Source organism: Prosopis cineraria, unplaced genomic scaffold (genome assembly GCF_029017545.1).
Source record: "Prosopis cineraria cultivar Desert tree isolate PC_DT_omini unplaced genomic scaffold, ASM2901754v1 PC4, whole genome shotgun sequence".
Taxonomy (NCBI): Eukaryota; Viridiplantae; Streptophyta; class Magnoliopsida; order Fabales; family Fabaceae; genus Prosopis; species Prosopis cineraria.
The window spans coordinates 42,325,084-42,342,851 of NW_026555335.1; the positions used below are offsets into that span (position 1 = coordinate 42,325,084).

General features: G+C 35.2%; 4 protein-coding genes across 6 annotated transcripts; 2 read left to right on the forward strand and 2 right to left on the reverse strand.

Annotated features, from left to right (window-relative positions):
• The first annotated feature begins 157 nt into the window (after positions 1-157).
• Positions 158-4,166, forward strand: LOC129310077 (flocculation protein FLO11-like). Its single transcript, XM_054951917.1, has 2 exons — positions 158-651; positions 1,806-4,166. Exon 2 carries the CDS (start codon positions 1,836-1,838, stop codon positions 3,903-3,905), a length of 2,070 nt encoding a protein of 689 aa, XP_054807892.1. The 5' UTR covers positions 158-651; positions 1,806-1,835; the 3' UTR covers positions 3,906-4,166.
• Positions 4,167-5,038: 872 nt separating this feature from the next.
• LOC129307857 (uncharacterized) lies at positions 5,039-7,119 on the reverse strand. Of its 2 annotated transcripts, none has more exons than XM_054948785.1 (5): positions 7,045-7,119; positions 6,201-6,376; positions 5,977-6,106; positions 5,766-5,844; positions 5,039-5,685 (listed from the first exon to the last, which is right to left on the reverse strand). In XM_054948785.1, the coding sequence occupies exons 1-5, from the start codon at positions 7,068-7,070 to the stop codon at positions 5,485-5,487; spliced, it is 612 nt and encodes a 203-aa protein (XP_054804760.1). In that variant the 5' UTR covers positions 7,071-7,119; the 3' UTR covers positions 5,039-5,484. The 2 variants fall into 2 exon arrangements, with proteins under 2 accessions (XP_054804760.1, XP_054804761.1); XM_054948786.1 differs by having other exon boundaries at positions 5,546-5,665.
• A 2,017-nt stretch (positions 7,120-9,136) lies between these two features.
• Positions 9,137-9,863, forward strand: LOC129310029 (uncharacterized). Its single transcript, XM_054951847.1, has one exon. It carries the CDS (start codon positions 9,264-9,266, stop codon positions 9,549-9,551), a length of 288 nt encoding a protein of 95 aa, XP_054807822.1. The 5' UTR covers positions 9,137-9,263; the 3' UTR covers positions 9,552-9,863.
• A 1,249-nt stretch (positions 9,864-11,112) lies between these two features.
• Positions 11,113-14,744, reverse strand: LOC129307965 (SNAP25 homologous protein SNAP33-like). 2 transcript variants are annotated; one of them, XM_054948920.1, is made up of 6 exons: positions 14,442-14,744; positions 13,220-13,818; positions 12,963-13,056; positions 12,737-12,867; positions 11,675-11,772; positions 11,113-11,433 (listed from the first exon to the last, which is right to left on the reverse strand). In XM_054948920.1, the coding sequence occupies exons 2-6, from the start codon at positions 13,706-13,708 to the stop codon at positions 11,334-11,336; spliced, it is 912 nt and encodes a 303-aa protein (XP_054804895.1). In that variant the 5' UTR covers positions 13,709-13,818; positions 14,442-14,744; the 3' UTR covers positions 11,113-11,333. The 2 variants fall into 2 exon arrangements, with proteins under 2 accessions (XP_054804895.1, XP_054804896.1); XM_054948921.1 differs by lacking the exon at positions 14,442-14,744 and adding an exon at positions 14,153-14,435.
• Positions 14,745-17,768: the final 3,024 nt, after the last annotated feature.

Here is a 17,768-nt window from a genome sequence, read left to right on the forward strand (position 1 = left end):
AATATTTGAACAATCAGTCCTTTTAAAATTATAATAACAAGTGAAGGACCCTATTGTTTGTGATCGGCCGAAAAACTTTCAGGATGGTGAACCTACTCATATTTGTATAAATTATTAAAATTTCAATTGTAGCAAAATAAGGAGGATGGTCAAGGCCCAGTGAGCAAGAAAGAGAATGATCGGCTACCTATTTTAACAATATGAAGTGCATGTGATTTGGAGCCAATGGTGGCTTCGCTGGCCAATGGCTTACGAAGGTAACTTGGAAAGTTAATGGCAGAAAAAAGAAGCCAAAGAAGAAGAGAAAAAGGTGAGGTGGGAAGGAGGATGGACATGGAAGTTGACGTTGACGTGCCTCCTTCTTCCCTGGTCCAGTGTGGCGATGCCTTTGCAATCATATTGCATGGTTGGGACATGATTCTCTAGACAGACTGTTATTATTTTTCCCTGTGGGTCTCTCTCTTTCTCGCTGGCCAGTTGGTTACTTTGTTGCATCAAACGTGTTTTGGCTCCGAGTCAACGATCAACCCAACTAATGAATTGCCCCTTTTGAGTTTTGAATTCCGTCCAACCATTTCTCGGACTGCCAATCGCCCACACCCTCGTTATTTGCTTCTTTCTTTCTTTTGAAGGAGCAATCCCAAAAACAAGGTATCGCTCCTTCACTCTCTCTTTTTTCCTGATTGTTTCGCGCCACAAACGTTGTTTCTGCTTGGAGTTGGACAGACTATATGATGGTCGATTTCAATCGGACTTTAATTTTTCGATTTGGGAATGTTTATTTGTTTCTTCTCTTGATTATAATTTTGAATTTTATTGGCTAATTCAAAGACTCGTTCTCTTATGTTCCGGGGTCTCTTGATCTTCCGAGATCATATTTTTTCACGGGTGAAATTTAACTTTGACTACCTTCTAGAAATCGGTTCTTCTCCAGTGTTTGTTTTTTGTAATCAACATCTTCTTTCCCTTCCGATTCGTTGCAGCCGTTTTGTCTGAACTTGGAACTGATTGTCGTGGTGTACTGTTCCTTTAGGGTGTATTTGGAGGTATCTGTATCGTATTTGTTAGCTTACTAGCTTCATACGAACGAGTCTTTATTCTATTTTGGATTTTCTTACAAAGTCCCCCATCTGCAATTATTTGATAATGACATTAACCTTGTATTTCATTTTGTCATCAACTGTGGAATTTATTTCCATTCCTTTTCCATTGAAATTTTGATATTCACGAAAAAATATATCATATCTTGAGCTGTGTCCTTGTTTCGTAGTTAATTGGATTGACATGCAATGCATTTGATATTCTTTGCCAAGAAAAGTGTGCTTCCAGGATATTATCAATCTTTTTGTAATCTGGGTAAAGTTATCCTGGTTGTCTCACTTTATTATTATTTTTTTCTCTCTCTTTATACGTATCGTTGTCTAGTGTTTATGTTTCGCCGGAGTTTCGCAATAGACTGGATGTGAATATTGAAGGAGATTAACCATTACACATGCTACACCTGAATTATCCTCTTTGAACTTTTTTAGGCCACGGAACAAGCATTCTCACCCACAATGTGTCAAGAGAACCTAGTTTTACCTCCCTCTTCCCCATATCTACCTTTATTATAAATGGTTTGGCTCAAGATTGAAATAGGAACTTCGCACCATGCCAATGGACCGGACTCCTTTGCTCCTCAATGAACATTGACCTTGGATGTGAAATTAAATAACAAAAGAAGCTGTGATCTCATGTTTCTCTGACTAGAATTCTCCCCCTCCCCTTTTTTTTAACATCTTTAAGAAGATTATCATTCGTTGCAGGGGACTGAAGTAACTTCATCCTGACCAGTAATGATGGAAGAAGGTATTGATATCCAAATCAATCGTGAGAAACTTGGGGTTGAAAATGGGCATGAGATAGTAGCAAACACTGATGAGAGGCTGGTTGTTATAAAAGGTGAACCCAAGATTCTTTCTCGTTATCTAAGTGGTCGGATCCCTTCCTGCCATGATTCTTGCAAATATGGCATCCAAGATTCTGTTGAAGCTAAGCCATGGAGTGCAGCAGGGAAAAAATTTATGGCAAGTGGTAGGAAAATCAATGTTTCAGAAGAAATCGTTATTTCTGTGGCAAGGATGAAGAAATCAACAAGCAGTTTAAATGATTCCCCAACATCAAAGTTGGAAATGCCTGATTGTTCTATTGTCATGAAGGATCAATTGCCAAAGGATGGAACTACTATCCCTTCAGATAAAACTTTGCTGTCTCTGGTGGAAACCAATGTTTCCATGGACCATCATCCCTGTGATATAAAGAAAGAACAATCAGAGCAACCTTCTCTGCCAGAGCAGGAATCTTCTAGTAGTCAAACGAGTAGGGAAGTAGAGAAAAGCAAAACTCCTTTTGGTTGTGGCAGTAAGAATATAAGTGAAGGCAGAAGCAAACAGATAAGGACATCTCCAGTTGGTGGTAAGAGGAGATCAGTGCCAACTGGTAGCCCTTTATCTTCAAAGCACTATGTAAAGAAATCTTCAAACACAACTTCTAAGACTGCCAAGAACCTGAAAGAAGTGGCTAATCTAAAAATTCAGAAGAATGTTGAAGAAGTCAAACTTGAGTCAACCAACAATGATAATTTACAAGAAAAATTTTTTGATGTGGACAAACCTACCCCTGATGAGGAATCTACGGAACCTACTTTGGCTTGTGATCCCACTAACCAGTCTTTGGTCTCACCATCATTGGGGGACAGAAGCTTGGAGCGAGATTCTGAGCAAATCAATGAGTGTGGATTGCCTGTCTCTTCAAAGAAGAGCATTGGACATGCTAACTATGGAATTCATCGAACTAAATCTCCAGCACCCTCTCCTCAATCTCCTGGGATTAAAGACAAGAAACGCCAGCAGAAAACAATCATTGCCTCATCATCTCTATCACCACTGTCACAATCAGCATCTTCAAGGAGGAACCTTGGACATGGTGACCAAGGAAATCGTCAAACTAAATCTCCAGCTTCTTTTCCTGCTGCTTCGGGGATCAAAACCAATAGACAGACACAGAATACAATGCATAATACTTCACCATCTCCATCTTCATTGTCACGATTACAATTTTCAAGGAGGAACTTCCAACATGCTGACAATGGAACCCGTCTAAGTACATCTATGAAACCCTCTCCTATGCCTTCTGGGATCAAAGTCAAGAGACGAATGCAATGTACAGTACTTACTGTTTCATCATCTTCATCATCGCCATCAGCAACAAAATTACCTATTTCCCCACCCAACTCTTCCCTTGGAAAACAAAATGGTGCCGCTTCTAAGAGCAACAAAGCAGGAAACCAGTATCCAGGTGAAAATATGAAGGTTAGGTTCAAAATCAGGCGAAAGATGAGTGCAAAAAGTGGAGCAGGAGATGGAGTTATTCCAGCCCGTAAATTGAGTTTCAGGAGGGGAAAGGTGATTGAACTTAAGCCTAAGAACAATGTTCCTTCTCCTCAAAGACTCAAATTTCGGCCTTCACGCTTGCTTAGTGACACTGAAAGAGAAAAAATTGAAAACAGAAAATGGATCAGGAGATGGAGAGAAGCCGACAAAGGTGAATCAAATGATGCAAAAACAAAATCTGGAAATGTTTTGCCCAGGGTCCAAATTGTGGAAAGAAGTGAAAGGAGAAATTTTGGGAGAACAGTTGTAGATGGAAGCAAGATTGATGGTTCAGCGTCAGAACCTCAGCAAGTTGTTTTAAGACGCCAAAATTTGCTTGGGAAGCAAGTTACCCGGCGTTTATACAATAATGTGATTGAGGAGACCGCAACCAAGCTTGCTGAGCTCAGACAGAGCAAGGTCAAGGCTTTGGTTGGTGCATTTGAGACTGTAATATCTCTTGATTCTTCTCGGATGGAGGCCACACCCACGTAAATAAGAACAAATAGTGTTACCTGAGGTTTGCCGCATGTTGAAAATATAACTTTGATGTATAGAATGATAAATTTATGTGAGAGAATAATACAAGAAGGATGTGCACGGTTCAGAAAGTAGTGACTTCAGTCTTAAGCTTTTTGAAACGCAACTGTGAGTATTGTGGATTGATTAAGCTCGGATTGTTGATGTTGTTTCATGTATTTCCCTTGAAATGTTAATTGTTAACGTTTGGAAATTGAGGAGATTTTGTTGGTGGTACATGCGTTAGCATTCTCGACATATTTTTTTTAACACTGAAAAGTCATTTCTAACTTGTGTGTGTATTGAACAGTTGTGGATGCTTATGATAATCGTCCCATGAAAATTTGTCTTGGGGGGATTATATCTTTGGGATGAGAGACATTTTGACATGTTCAAACACACTAGGTGAGGTCTCTTGTACTTAGGGCGTCACGTATATGATTAAGTTACAGGGGTGATAAGGATTAGTTATATTATTAGAGTACAATGGCATCAAATAATCTATATTGCCAACCCCACCTGGTAGAATAAGACTGCTGCTGCTGTTGTTGTAAAGATGTGATAAGGATTAGTTATATTATTAGACTTTGTCTTCTGTGAAACCTTTTTAATATTGTGCACTGATTTTTGAGGAATCAAGGCAAATTTTCACTGGAAACAAAAGCCAAAAAGAAGGTGAAACACTGAAAAGAAGGACAGGAAAGAAAGTCAAGTTTGACACATACAATTATATAATAATTAAGCTGTTATTGAATTTGAAGGAAATAAGTTGCATGAGGCATTGCTAATTAGAATTATCTGTTAAGAGCTCCCTGACATTCTGTAGATGTTAAATTGGCGTTTTAAATGGCTTAGCATAATTTTTCTGTTCCAACGCAAGGTTGAGGATAATTTTAGCAGTCAAAACCTCGTATGAGATATCTAGACTAATGGTATCCTTGTTCAAATAATACATGACTTACAATCAAAACATTTTAAGTAGCTTGTAATTACATCACCTATATTTGTGTATGTATATATAGCATATAACAAGCAACAAGATGAGGCTAGTAATCTGGAATATCTTGAAAGTGAAGTATATTGCAATATGAACAATTTGAGCAGCACACTATGATGTCATTACATATTCAATCTTTGTTGAGCACATATCTATTAGGGAGAGTGACAAAGAGGTCTCAAAAGGATCAATTAATTTAAATTAGGTTTTAAATGTCAAATTTTAGAAATTTGCAACTCAATCTTTCAAATTTATAATTGGATTGTGATGAATTTTTTAACTTATTTTTTAAATTTTAACATGGTTGAAAGATAAAAAAAATTTATTTTTCCTGTTAAACTTTAAAATACAAGTTATAAATTTATCATAATGGAATTACAAAATTGAGAGATTGAGTTGCAAATTTTTAAATTTTGACACTTAGAACCTAATTTGAGTTAATTAGTTCTTTTGGAACTTCTCTGTCGTTCTCCCTATCTATTAAATTTCTGTATCCAGAATAGTAAGCAAGGTGAAAGCAGCATATACATATCCAAAGACTAAATATTTTTATTCTGATTAAAAGATGAAGCAGCAAAAACATTTGATGGGGACCCTGCCTGTTTCCCTGATTTGTTTTGCTGTTTCTCTGACCTGAGACTCTTCTTTCCTTCTCTTGTCTTCTAACTGCGCTCTAGCTGTTCGTGCTATCATATCAATCCTTGCTATCTTGTTCTGGTACCGTTGTTGTTCTATTGCCCTTGTGTGCTCCATCAAATTCTGAGTTCCATAAACCATGAAACGATGATGATATTCACAACATGTTAAACCGTAATAGATTTGCATGATTCGAGACAAACCTTCCTCTCCAACTGAAGTTTCGCCTGCATCTTCTGCTCAGTCTCCCAGGAAAGAATTTTGGACTTTATCTTCTCATACCTGGAGATATTTTCTCACAATTGCAAGGGGAAAGTATATTTAGATTCTGTTCCCATATATCATGTTAAAGCAATTATGTCAACTAACACTTGATTTCCCAAATCAAGTGGTTAAGCCAATTGTAATACATACCGTCCGTGAATCTTTTGCATGTTGGCCTTTTCCCAAACATCAGCTCTTGTTTTGAAATCATTGGGGCGTGCTGGAATTGGAGTCCTCTGATTCTGAGGAGAGGGTCTCACGGGGAAAGCATGTTCTCTTGCTAGAAAGACAGATAGACAGCCAGCCAAACACGTTACTTGTACCTATCTGTGTGTGTGTATCAGCAAAATGAGGAAAGGTTGACAAATAATTACCGCGAGTTAAATTTGGGGTTGAATCTTGTCTGGTGGTGATAGTTTTGGATGAAGAAATGGGAAGCTCTCTCAAGTTGCTGAGATGCAGTGAATAAATGGCAAATGCTGTAGCAGCAATTGCAGTTGCATGCTCCTCATCTCCGACTCCATATCCACATCCCTCAAAATATGTCCCACTGTTGCACAATAACCAAAAACTCCATATAATTTATGAACGGCATAACTCTTCTTAAACTCAAAAGCCAGTATAACCTTTTCTTTTTCAACTTCTTTCATACATTTTGTTGTACTCTTTGTTATTTTATTTTTATTTCTTTAATATTTTTCATATATTTGATGAGATGTAAATATTACAAATATGACCAAATTTTGGTAAACCCCAAAAAAAAAAAAACCAACTTGTTTATTCTCCTTTACTTGCCATGAGAGAAAATATCTTATTTATTAAAAGGCAATAAATTCTGGTGAGAAAAACTCACTATTTTCAGTGACTTAATGCTTTTTAAAAGTTTACAATATATTTAAATCTTACCAAAAATTGTTGCCTAAATATTAAAACAGTATGCCAACAAAGATTGATTGAATTGATAAAGATTTAGCCTGTAACTTAAATATAAAGATATATTATTGGATAGTCCATTAATACTTTTATAGGTATTATTTAAGAGAAAAGGAAATAAATATAATTTTTATGCACTATATTATCAAGCTACTATAAAAACAGGTCACAATGATGCTATAATGCCAAGAGTGTCGATTAAGGCTAAAATTCAGACGGCCAACAAAAAAAGAGGTTAAAATTGAAAGGATGAACAATCCCAGTTTGGAAACTGGCCTGGAATACCTTCTTCGCTTGAGCCTGCTTTCCATCACTTGGAATTGAAATGTCTGTTGTTACCAATTTGCCGCCCTAAACTTGTGATTAACTTTGAAAGATTGTGAAGATGAACAGAATCGGATGCTATATATATAAAAATATATATATCGTTGAAACTTGAAAGTGATTCTAAAGGATGAAAGTTTCTGAACAGAAAATGCATACAAGCAAAGTAAAATCAGCGTCACAAGCTGCCTCTGCCTGTAAACGACGTAAAGGATATCTCTGTTTCTGTCAAAAACACATCCACACCCACATGCACTTAACCTCAACAATCAACTTGCCACCCATTTTTGAGCTTCCTCGTGTCGTTCTTTCTTAACTTCCAGTCTTCCCCCAACAAAAACAAAATTAAAAAAAAAAAAAAAGACACTTTTTTGTTTTATGTTTTTTTTAATAGATTGCCTTATTCCCTTGGGAGGGAGGGAAGGGTACAATTTGCAGCTTACAGGCTGGAGGGAACATAGTTTGTGTTCCAAATCAATAGATTGAATTCAAGAAAACCAAATGAAAACCCACCCATGATCGTGAATTCAGGAGACAATGAGACTAGTTTTGGTCAAGTCTGAAAGAATATGACTATATACTTCTTCTCCTGAATATAAGACCTCAGTTAAATTTATATATTATATTTATTACTTTTTCAGCTACCCTTGTTGATACTCCTTAACAATAATAAAGCATAGCAATAATTCAAACGCAGCCATGTATTTTACATAGGCGTATTTTAGGAAAATTATGACTTTTTTTTTTCACAAATGACTAATTCACCAAACTTCTTTAATCTATAGGAATTAATTAATTATTTCCTACATTTAGGACCGCAGAGAGTATAAAATAATGACGCATGCAAGTGGTATGTTGCATTATATTTCATCCAATCTATGAGTATTTATCAACAGTTTTAAGTGATCAATCAAGTTAGTTGAAATTAATTATTCTTTGTAAAATGTTAACATTACCCTTAATAAAAGTCACTATTAGTTAGAGGATTTCTTTAATTAGTTAGAAAGTTTCATAATTAGTTTGGAAACTGGGTGGAAAAAAAGTAATACCGTACATGATTCCATATAATAAGAAGTTAAGAACCGGAGAAGTGGATGGCAAGAGATGATAGGGTGAAAAATTGGATCTAGTTTGCGCATTCAATAAAGACAAGATCAAGTGGAGTAACAATTGGGTTAATCTCTGGGCAGTATGGCACATGTTTCCTTTTGCGTATGTGTTGCAAAAGATTAACAATTGATTCCATTCATCTCTCCATCATTTGTGTGCTAATAATTTTTCAATATACTTTGTTCATATTAAATATATATATATATATATTTTCATTAATATATTTTTTCATCAATATTTAATCAGGGTAAGTAAGAGAATGTATGATAAAAAATAATAACATCCTTATAAATAAGACAAAAAATATTTTTATCTCTACTTTATATGTTGGCATAATAATAATAATAATAATAATAATAATAATAATAATAATAATAATAATAATAATAATAATGGGAAGTATATATCATAAGTTCCCACAAATTTAGACCGTGGATGCTTTGGTTTAGATTTTTTTTTCCTGCTCAAATTTAAAAGCAAATAGTTACAACCACAAAAGTTTTCTCATTAAAAATAAAATAAAAACTACTTCATCAAATCAAATCATTTACCTACTGTAAAATAATACAAAGCAAATGTAAATGATCTACAATTATTTGTGTATATATATATATATATACTCCATTAAAAAATATAAGGTATTTTTTAAAGAATTAAATAATAAAAAATATAAGATATTTTTAAAGAGTTCAATGTTTAAAAACATAAGATATTTTTAGTTTTCTAAAATGTAATCATTATTTTTTAAAAAAATACTTTTATTAATAAATAATTTTATATTTATTAAATTTAATAAAGGTAAGCATAAAAATATAGAGTTAATTTAAATATAAATAATTATTTTATTAAAATTAAGATTTAATTAAAAATATTTTATATTTTTAAACGGACAGTACGTAACTGTCATAGACCATTCTCATTCCATTTTCACAACATTTCTTTCATTCCAAACGCGCCCTTTGACTCCGAATATAAACGGAAATACTGGAAATGGCAAGGGTTGGAACGCTGTGGTTAGAGTAAAACTGTAAAACCATTGGCCCAGAACGGAGCCTGGTGAGTTTGGGGAAATGGCTTCTGCGAGTTTATCCGCGAATGTTCCGTCAAGAGCACAAGTGCTTTCTCTCCTCCGCTCTCTCCTCCGCACGGCTCGCCAGTTCTCCGATTACAACATCAGGGAATACACCAAGCGTCGAACCCTTGACGCCTTTCGCCACAACCAGAGCCTCACCGAACAAGCTTCCATTGTTTCCGCCTATTCCGATGGCAAGGCTCAGCTCGAGATTGCAAAGAGGCAGGCTATCGTGTACTCGCTTTACGCCCCTGACATCAAGAGTGTCATGGACTTGAAGCTATGATTCACCACTCTTCTTGCTCTCCATTTTTTGGTTCAAGATTAGGGTTTCTCCTTCCTATTCAAGATTAGGGTTTCTGAGAGGCGGATTCGTGTATAATAATTGATTTCTGTGGCTTGGTTTTATACGCTTGTTCTTAACTTTGGCTATAAGGTTTTAGTTTTCTGTTTCATTTTGTTCTGAGATTGTGGGTTTCAATTTTCTGACTGATTAAATTCAAGGCTTGGTAAATGGTAGGAGCCAAGCAGGTTGGGTTCAAAGTGAGCATTTCGTTTGGTTACGGATTGAATAAAATCTCAGTCTGTTGAATGGCTACATTTCCTGTTCGCCTGATGTAGAGAGTATTTTTGAGCTGCGTAGAATGGATGTTGAAAATGGGAGGTTTCTGATTTCACGATCGAATGGGCATATCGAATCCTCCATTGCACTGTTGAATATAGCCAATAGACGGCAGCTTACAGTGTGAGGGCCAGTCGTCCATTGTGTTGTATGTGGCGCTTAACTGGTTTCTTCTGGTGTTATCGAGGAGTGGCAAGGGAAGAATTTAGGGGGCTATTAAGCATGCAAAATTGAAAAGTTAGTGGCTGCATATCGTATCAGCAAGCTGAAACATTTGCCCACACTCTTCTTTCTTCATTCATGCTCCTCTATCTCGCCTCCTCTGCCTGTCCAGTGATCAACTTCAATCCACGGCGGCGCTTCTTTCAATCATAAGATTTTTATTAGGTTGTAAAATTATTTTTAAAATTTTTTTAATTAATAAAATATTTTAAATGTTGATTTTATAAAATTGATTTTTTAAATCCACACTCTTCTTTGAATCTTGATTTTATAAAATATTTTTTCAATACTCTAATATTTCATGAAAAAAAATGAAGATATTAAATTTTAAATGTTAATAAAACTTTTTAAATATTGATATATTAAATTTATTTTTTTAAAAATAATAATAATAATTGATGAAATAAATCATCACTTGAAACTAACGTGGTGAAAATTAGAAAATTTAAAAAATATTTTATAAAATTAGAGAATTATAAACAGTCAAAAGACCAATGCATTTGCCAAAATGTTATTATTGTCTGTACCCTGTTGACAAAAAAATAATGTTTACACGTTTTTACTGTATTTGATCTTTTTTATTTGAAATAACGATTATTAATATATAATTAAAATATACTCTCTCTCTGTTTAAAAATATAAAACATTTTTAAGAAGTTAAATGTTTAAAAATATAAAATATATTTAATCTTTTAAAGTATAATTATTATTTTTTTTTTAATGTCTCTATTAATTGTAAACTTATATTTATTATAAAATATTTAATGAGAATAAATATAAAAAAATAAAATTAATTTAAAAATACATAATTATTTTATTAAAAGTTAAATTTAATTAAAAATATCTTATACCGTTAAACGAAAAAAAATATTAATTTAAATATGATTTGTTTGAATGGCAAATCAGTTGCTTTTTTTTTTTTTTTGTACTTTTGACTTTAGTGGGAGGGTGACCAGTGTTTTATAACATTCTATGGAAGGAAAGTTGCAAGACGATTCTGGGGTGATTGATTAAATCCCAAATACTATCAAATAAATGAAGTGCTACTAGATATCCATGTCATTTTACTTTCATGGTTACTTCCGTTTAACATGATCTGTGTAACAGAATGAATCAACTTCTAGGGAGTGCTGTAGATAAATGAAAGAGCAACCATGAAAGGGGGAAGGACAGCCGGGAAAGCAATATCAATGATTCAATGCAAATAATGAGACCCCGCATTCTTTATTTTCCCAGTAAGCGACGACCACGTTGGTTAGCTCCTTTGACGCGGTAATTCAACTCGTCCACATCATTGTACATATGGTCCAGCGCTTTGTTGTGGCTGAAATTTTACCAAAATCTCTGTTAGTTATGTACACTTGAACACATGAAGTACTTCCGAATAACTACACAGTCAGCTTATCTCAAGAAAAAGTCCATAACACATCCCAATTATCAAGCTATCGCTTCCACTTCCTTGGTTAATGATACATGATGGGGGAAGAAAGGGCGATGATTAGAATCTAGAGCCCAAGAATCACTTTAAGTTGAAATTAGAGAACCAATTAACTAAGTAAACTAACCTCTCAATTTCAGATCCCATGTCAATAGCCATATCTTTCAGCTCTCCCAAAAGATCGCTTAAATCTGACAGTGCATCATCTTGTTTCCCCTTCTCAATCTGTTCAGGACAACATATTATTTAGTAGCCAAATTCTATAAAACATTGTAATCTGGTGCGCTGACACATTCACACAAAATAGTCAATCCAACCTTTTTATTTTATTCTTAATATTCGCCATGAGAGAGTAAAAAACTATACTTTTGACCTTCGAAAACTCCAAGTAACAACAGCTACAGTTCCTTGTTCTTAAGCTAAAGTTTTGTGTGAAATTGAAGAAAATGAGAAACTGAACCTTACCTGAGGCATATATAATATAATTATTGATCATAGTTATTAAAGGCATGGTGCATGACGCGATGAAAGAAAATGGTGTGCCATGGAAACCTAGTGGCATTGCAAAATGTAAATCAGTACATGAAAATAAGGAAAAAACTTTAGACCAGCCTCATTTACATTTGCATGATACACAATTCAGAGTAGCAGTTCAATTTTTTCTGTGCTGATTGCAAATAACCAAGACCTACAAAGAATCTGCTGATAAAGATCCCTTCAATTAAAAACTGCCGGCAACATTTCTTTCAACAGAGTTTTACAGTCACAGCTCATTAAATTACATGTTAAAATTATAATTTATGCCTTGTTGAGCTGGGTTTTGATGATATCAATAGTATGTTAGCTTTTCTTTTATGCTATCAGTCTTAATTGAGCATGTTGTTATATTGGTTCATATAATCAATGTGCGATGAACTTCAATATTGGAACTACCGCACTGGGCATTACACCATGGATTAGAAGGCATTTTTGCAACAACATAGCGCATACAATCAACAGCTACATGCAGATATAAATAAAAAGGTTTCAACAGAAATAGTGATTTGAAAATTAAGTATAACCTACAGTAGAAACTAGAAAGCCAGAACATAATTTCTTCCTCAAGACAATCCCTTGTTAACGGCAGTAAAAAATGCAGCTCTTCAATTTTCAATGAGCTTTATAATTGTTCACCTAATTAAGTACGAACCTCAACTTTTTCAAGAGCATTGGTTGGCTCAGGAGGTGGTGTCCGGACGTTTAACTTCCCTCTGGATGCAGAAGTCAATCCCAATTTCTCTCTCTGCTCGAAGTGGTTGCCCTTTCTTCTGACTTGATCATCTGCATCATGGAGTCCATCATAAATATGATAGTGCTGAAAAAAAAATATAAATAAGGAGAACATATGAACACGAGAAGACAAAAAAAATATTAACCTCCAACAATAAAAGGGCCTGTAATTAGTCGTGTCTTCTTTGGTTTCCAAGTTTTGGAGAAGATGCCACCAAGACTTCCCAAAAGCTTTTCTCCCTGTAAGCAGAATTAAGACATTCACAATCTTAGTCATTTTTAGTCAATAATACAAATTGCATGTTCTTTGTGGAGGGCTTCATGACAAAAGAAGCAACAGAACGTTTTCCAAGGAATAGTGAAAGAATTGCAATAAATAACTCTTGACAAACAAGATTAATACCCGACTAAGATCTTGGTCGATATCAACTGCAACATTGTGGGACCTGGTAATTTGCTCACCCTGTTGGTTTAGAGTGACTAAAGTCTTGGTAGCATCCTCTCTTATGTCCTCTGCTATCTTCAAACAGTTTTTGACTGATTTTGTAGTCTCTTCAGCCTTGTAAACAGCATAATTCTCCAATTCTGGCACGGATTGAATATCTATTCCTCCTGCGTCACGAAAATCATTCCCATATTTTTTTTGGTTTGCTGATTGAAGGGCATAAGAGTTCCTATCTCCTCCATCATCATCATCAAAGGGACTAGTATTTCCTCCATGTAAAACTAGGGAAGGGTCCGAATATGTCCTAGTCGAGGAATTATATTTTTGGTTTTCCTTGGGATCATCATTATCAGAATCAAATGGATTTGATCCCGATTTAACAGAACGCACAGGTTCATCAGAACTATGTTTAACAGGTTCTAGGGGAGATTTCCTTAAACCAAACATTCTCTTTCTTCAAGTCGACCGAGCGAAATTGCAGAAGGATAGCAGGTAAACTGATAAAGAAAAATAAGAGACAACAATCCTATATAACCTGAACGGAAAGCAAATTCTTCCTGAAAAAGAAAGCAATACTATTCAGTCACTGTTAACATAGCCGAACAAGCAAAAACCAATATTTCGTAGCGGACTTGCAACGAATTGATTAATCTTCTTCTAACAAAAAGAAACCCTAGATATATCAATTAAAAAAAGTAGGATAAATTTGCCTCTATTAAAGAAGGTCATAAGACGAACTGAAGCATAAAGCAAACAAATGCGACGATTATGAAACAACACAATAAGAGGGATCACTATTTTTTTTTTTTAAACAAAAGGGCCAAAAATTTCCTGAAAGACGCATCTTAAGGCCCAAAAAAGGCGTTATAAAGCAGGATAAACAAAATTTACATTGAAATAGATAGACACCGGAATTGCACCGTTTGGATGCCAAGAAAATGGGGAAAACTAATCCTAGTCTCTTAACAGCAAAAGAAATACGAGGTCTCCAAGGATAGACGAAGCGCCCATCAATAGAAAGAAAATGGTTGTGAATTTGACCATTAGTTGATCACAAATGAAGTAGAAAACCCAGCAAGAAAGGGATAGAATCTCAGAAATCGCAGACGGATGAAGTGCTCCACCGGCCAACACAACCCTCGGAATCAAATAGTTTTTAGAAGAGAAAGGAGATTAGTACCTGGACGTTAGATTTATAAAAAATCCGAGTTGATATAAAGACTCGGAAAGCGAAGTGGGGAACAAGCGGAGCTGTTGCAGCGACCTGTTCAAAGAACTAGGTACGTAGAAGCTAACGAAACAGCGTCAAGAAAGGTCAGAGAAGTACAAACGACAAGGAAAGCAAAGATGGAGGAGAGTACGGAAGAGAAAATGCAGAGAAGATGCAACGTGCAGTTTGAAAAGTAGGCTCTGGGCGCTCTCGCTCCTCTCTCGATGTAGCGACGGCGATGTTTTTCGAATTGACGATGATTCTTTCCTTTAGGCCTGTTTGGTACGTGAGCTTAAATTTAAAGGGATTGAGACTGAAATTGAGAGTGAAAATGAGATTGGGATTAGGAGTGAGAATGAGGCTTCAAAATTACTTTTGGTATGTGATAATAATTGTAGGGAATGCTTATTTTTATTTTATTCTATAACTAAATATAAATGATAAAAAAGACTATAATATTCTTTATAATTAATTAAAAAATTGTAATGCCAGAGCCCTCTTTTCTCTATCTCGATCGATCTTTACCCTCCCTCCCCCTCTCGCCTTGTTGTCGTTGAATGTGGTTCCTTGGTCACTGTCCTAGACAATCATAGTTCCTCACTAATGGATCGACCAAATCATTTCCCACTAGCTCTCGCTCTCACTCTCATGTGCATCTCTCCATTACCTCCTCCATCATTCTCCTTCTCCACACAGATCAAAAGTCGATCCGTCATTGATAGTTAATAGCACTTTGCCGTCGGTGGGTATTTATCGTTGGTGGGTTAATGTTCTCCTTATGACCTCGATGGTTTCGGCACATCTAGTCCACATCTCCTCCTTCCACTCTCCCTCACTTCTTTGTTGAGCTCCATATTGCAAAAAGGTGTTGGTTTCTAATCTGGTATTCTGTGGTGTATAGATTTTATTCATACATTTGTTTTGTCGAACTTGCTAATCTCCTTCCTTTCCTTTAGTTGAAGGTCCATCATCGCGTTTCTCTCCTCCACTGCTCTCCATCACTCCATTGCTCGGTAAGTGCGTCCTTTACTCTTACCTTGCCTTGGCTGGCTTGCATTTTTTCCCTTTTGCTTCTCTGTGATCTGTGCGTGTTTCCTCTCTTTTAAGCTATTTGGGAAGGTTGATTTATAGCATAACATAATATATAGAATAGAATACATAGTAGTTTTAATTTGTGTGGGCACCAGTTACTATCTCTGTTTTAATATACTGATGCGGCAAGTTGGTCCTGGCAGTATAGACTATGTTGAACTAAAATGTTGAATTGATGCGGCAAGCTGGTCTTGACATTTGAATTTTAATGATCTTTTGAACCTACTCATTAGATGGAAGCAATGTTTCAATCTTTAAAATAGAATACTAGAGCGTTCAATTAATACTTCAACCACAACTTCTTTGGAAGAGGATTTTTTTATGTCCTAGTTGTGGGTTATCGCAAGTCATTTTTTTAGAGGGGTACCCTTTACAAAATTTCAAATGGATCAGCAGGCTTTTCTTAGTTAGAGCTTGGATTGTTTCCTTTTATGTTAGCTTTTCTTTGTAAAGGATTCTTTATCCTTTGTATTTGTAACTTTAGTATTGTTCTCCCATCTCATCAGTAAATTCTTTTTCCATTACCAAAAAGAATGGCAACTATCTTATATGAAAAGAAATGTAGTAGACAATTTCAAGGTAAATGAATGTGAAATCAGTTTCTTCTTCTGATGTTGGTTCTTAACTGACCTTCTTCGGTCTTCACAGGGCTTTGACACATGGACTACACTTATTTTAAAGATTAAGACTATTTATCCTGTAAGTTTATGCATGCTCTTGATGGTAATTGCTTTCTCTTTATTGTCAGTATGTTTGATATCAACATAACATGTTCATGTTTCTTGGAAGATGGATTAACGATTAAGCAGTAACCGTTTTAGGTAGTTTTTCGGCACCATAGGGTGGTTATGAAATTATCTGGGTAGAAATTAGGCAGTTTAGGGTGGTTATGTATTTGCTCTGGTCAGTTTTTGGGTAATTTTGGCTGTCAATTTTAGTGGTAATTGTTTGAGTCTTAAAAGGGTGAAGAGAGAAGAAAGGGAGAAATTTCCAGTGTGGACGTATGGGAGATTCCCAATTTTCCAAATAACTAGGGGCGTACTTTATTGCTGAACTTTTGTTTGTTAATCTTGTTATATTCATATAAAATCCTAGTTCTGCTCTGGCTTCCGTTAGTTTTAGTTGATTTGTGCATCATTTTTCAATAGTTTTATGAAAAATGAACATATCGATAATTTCCATACTCTATCTACTGTCCTATCATTCTGATGATATTGCATCCGCTTACAAGTTTCCAACATTACTCAGCACAAATGTCTTTAGTATGTTTTATTTTGTAAACTAAATTGAAAATTTTCATATTCTGTCCTCTCAGTTTGATGATATTGCATCCACTAATAAGCTTCCTGTGTTACTAACCAAGGAATTGACATTCCATTAGCAATAATAACTATCTATCTATATGGGATCTGTAGTGCAGGAGAAGGGTCCTGTTCTTTCATATACAGAAATTCCGCTGGTGCCCATGACGACACCTGATTTTAGCATGCCTTACAATGTCATCACAATTACTTGCACAATTTTTGCATTGTACTTTGGATCTTTGCTAAATGTACTCCGTAGGCATGTTGGAGAGTAGGAAAGACGTATGAAAGATAAAGGTAATCCCTAACTAGTGCACTAATTGCATCTTGATCCCCACAAATAAGTTGACTTTGTTGCCAAATACCAAGTCAAGATACTAAAAGATGCTTACAAGATTTCCATGTAATATTAATAATAATTTAGTTTTAAATTCCTTGCAGGAAAATCTTTTTTTTTTCAGGGGTTATGTGATCAAGGGGCTTTTGTTTTTCAACATTGGTGTATGCTTTTTGTCTTACTTTTCGATTAATCCTCCATATGCTTTCAAGCTTCCTTCTCCCTCTCTCATGTTCTCCTAATTTTGGCAGTACTAGCTACCCATTGTTCTTGTTTCATCTGTTTAGTAAGGTTTGCTAAAAATATGATTTGGTTTTTACTTTTTTCAGGTTAATGAAGATTCCAGGTGGCTAACTTGGCTTGAAGGTGGAGTTGTTAGGATGTCAAAAGCATGATATATAAGGAATCAAAGTAGCAAATTGATTACCTTCTAGATTTATGTTCAAGCCTTTACTTATTATGGAAGATGGATGCTATTGTAATCCTTTTATAAATTCAAGTACAAGAAATATGTTGTATTATGCATTAATATTTATAATTGATGCTATTGTACAAGTCACAGAC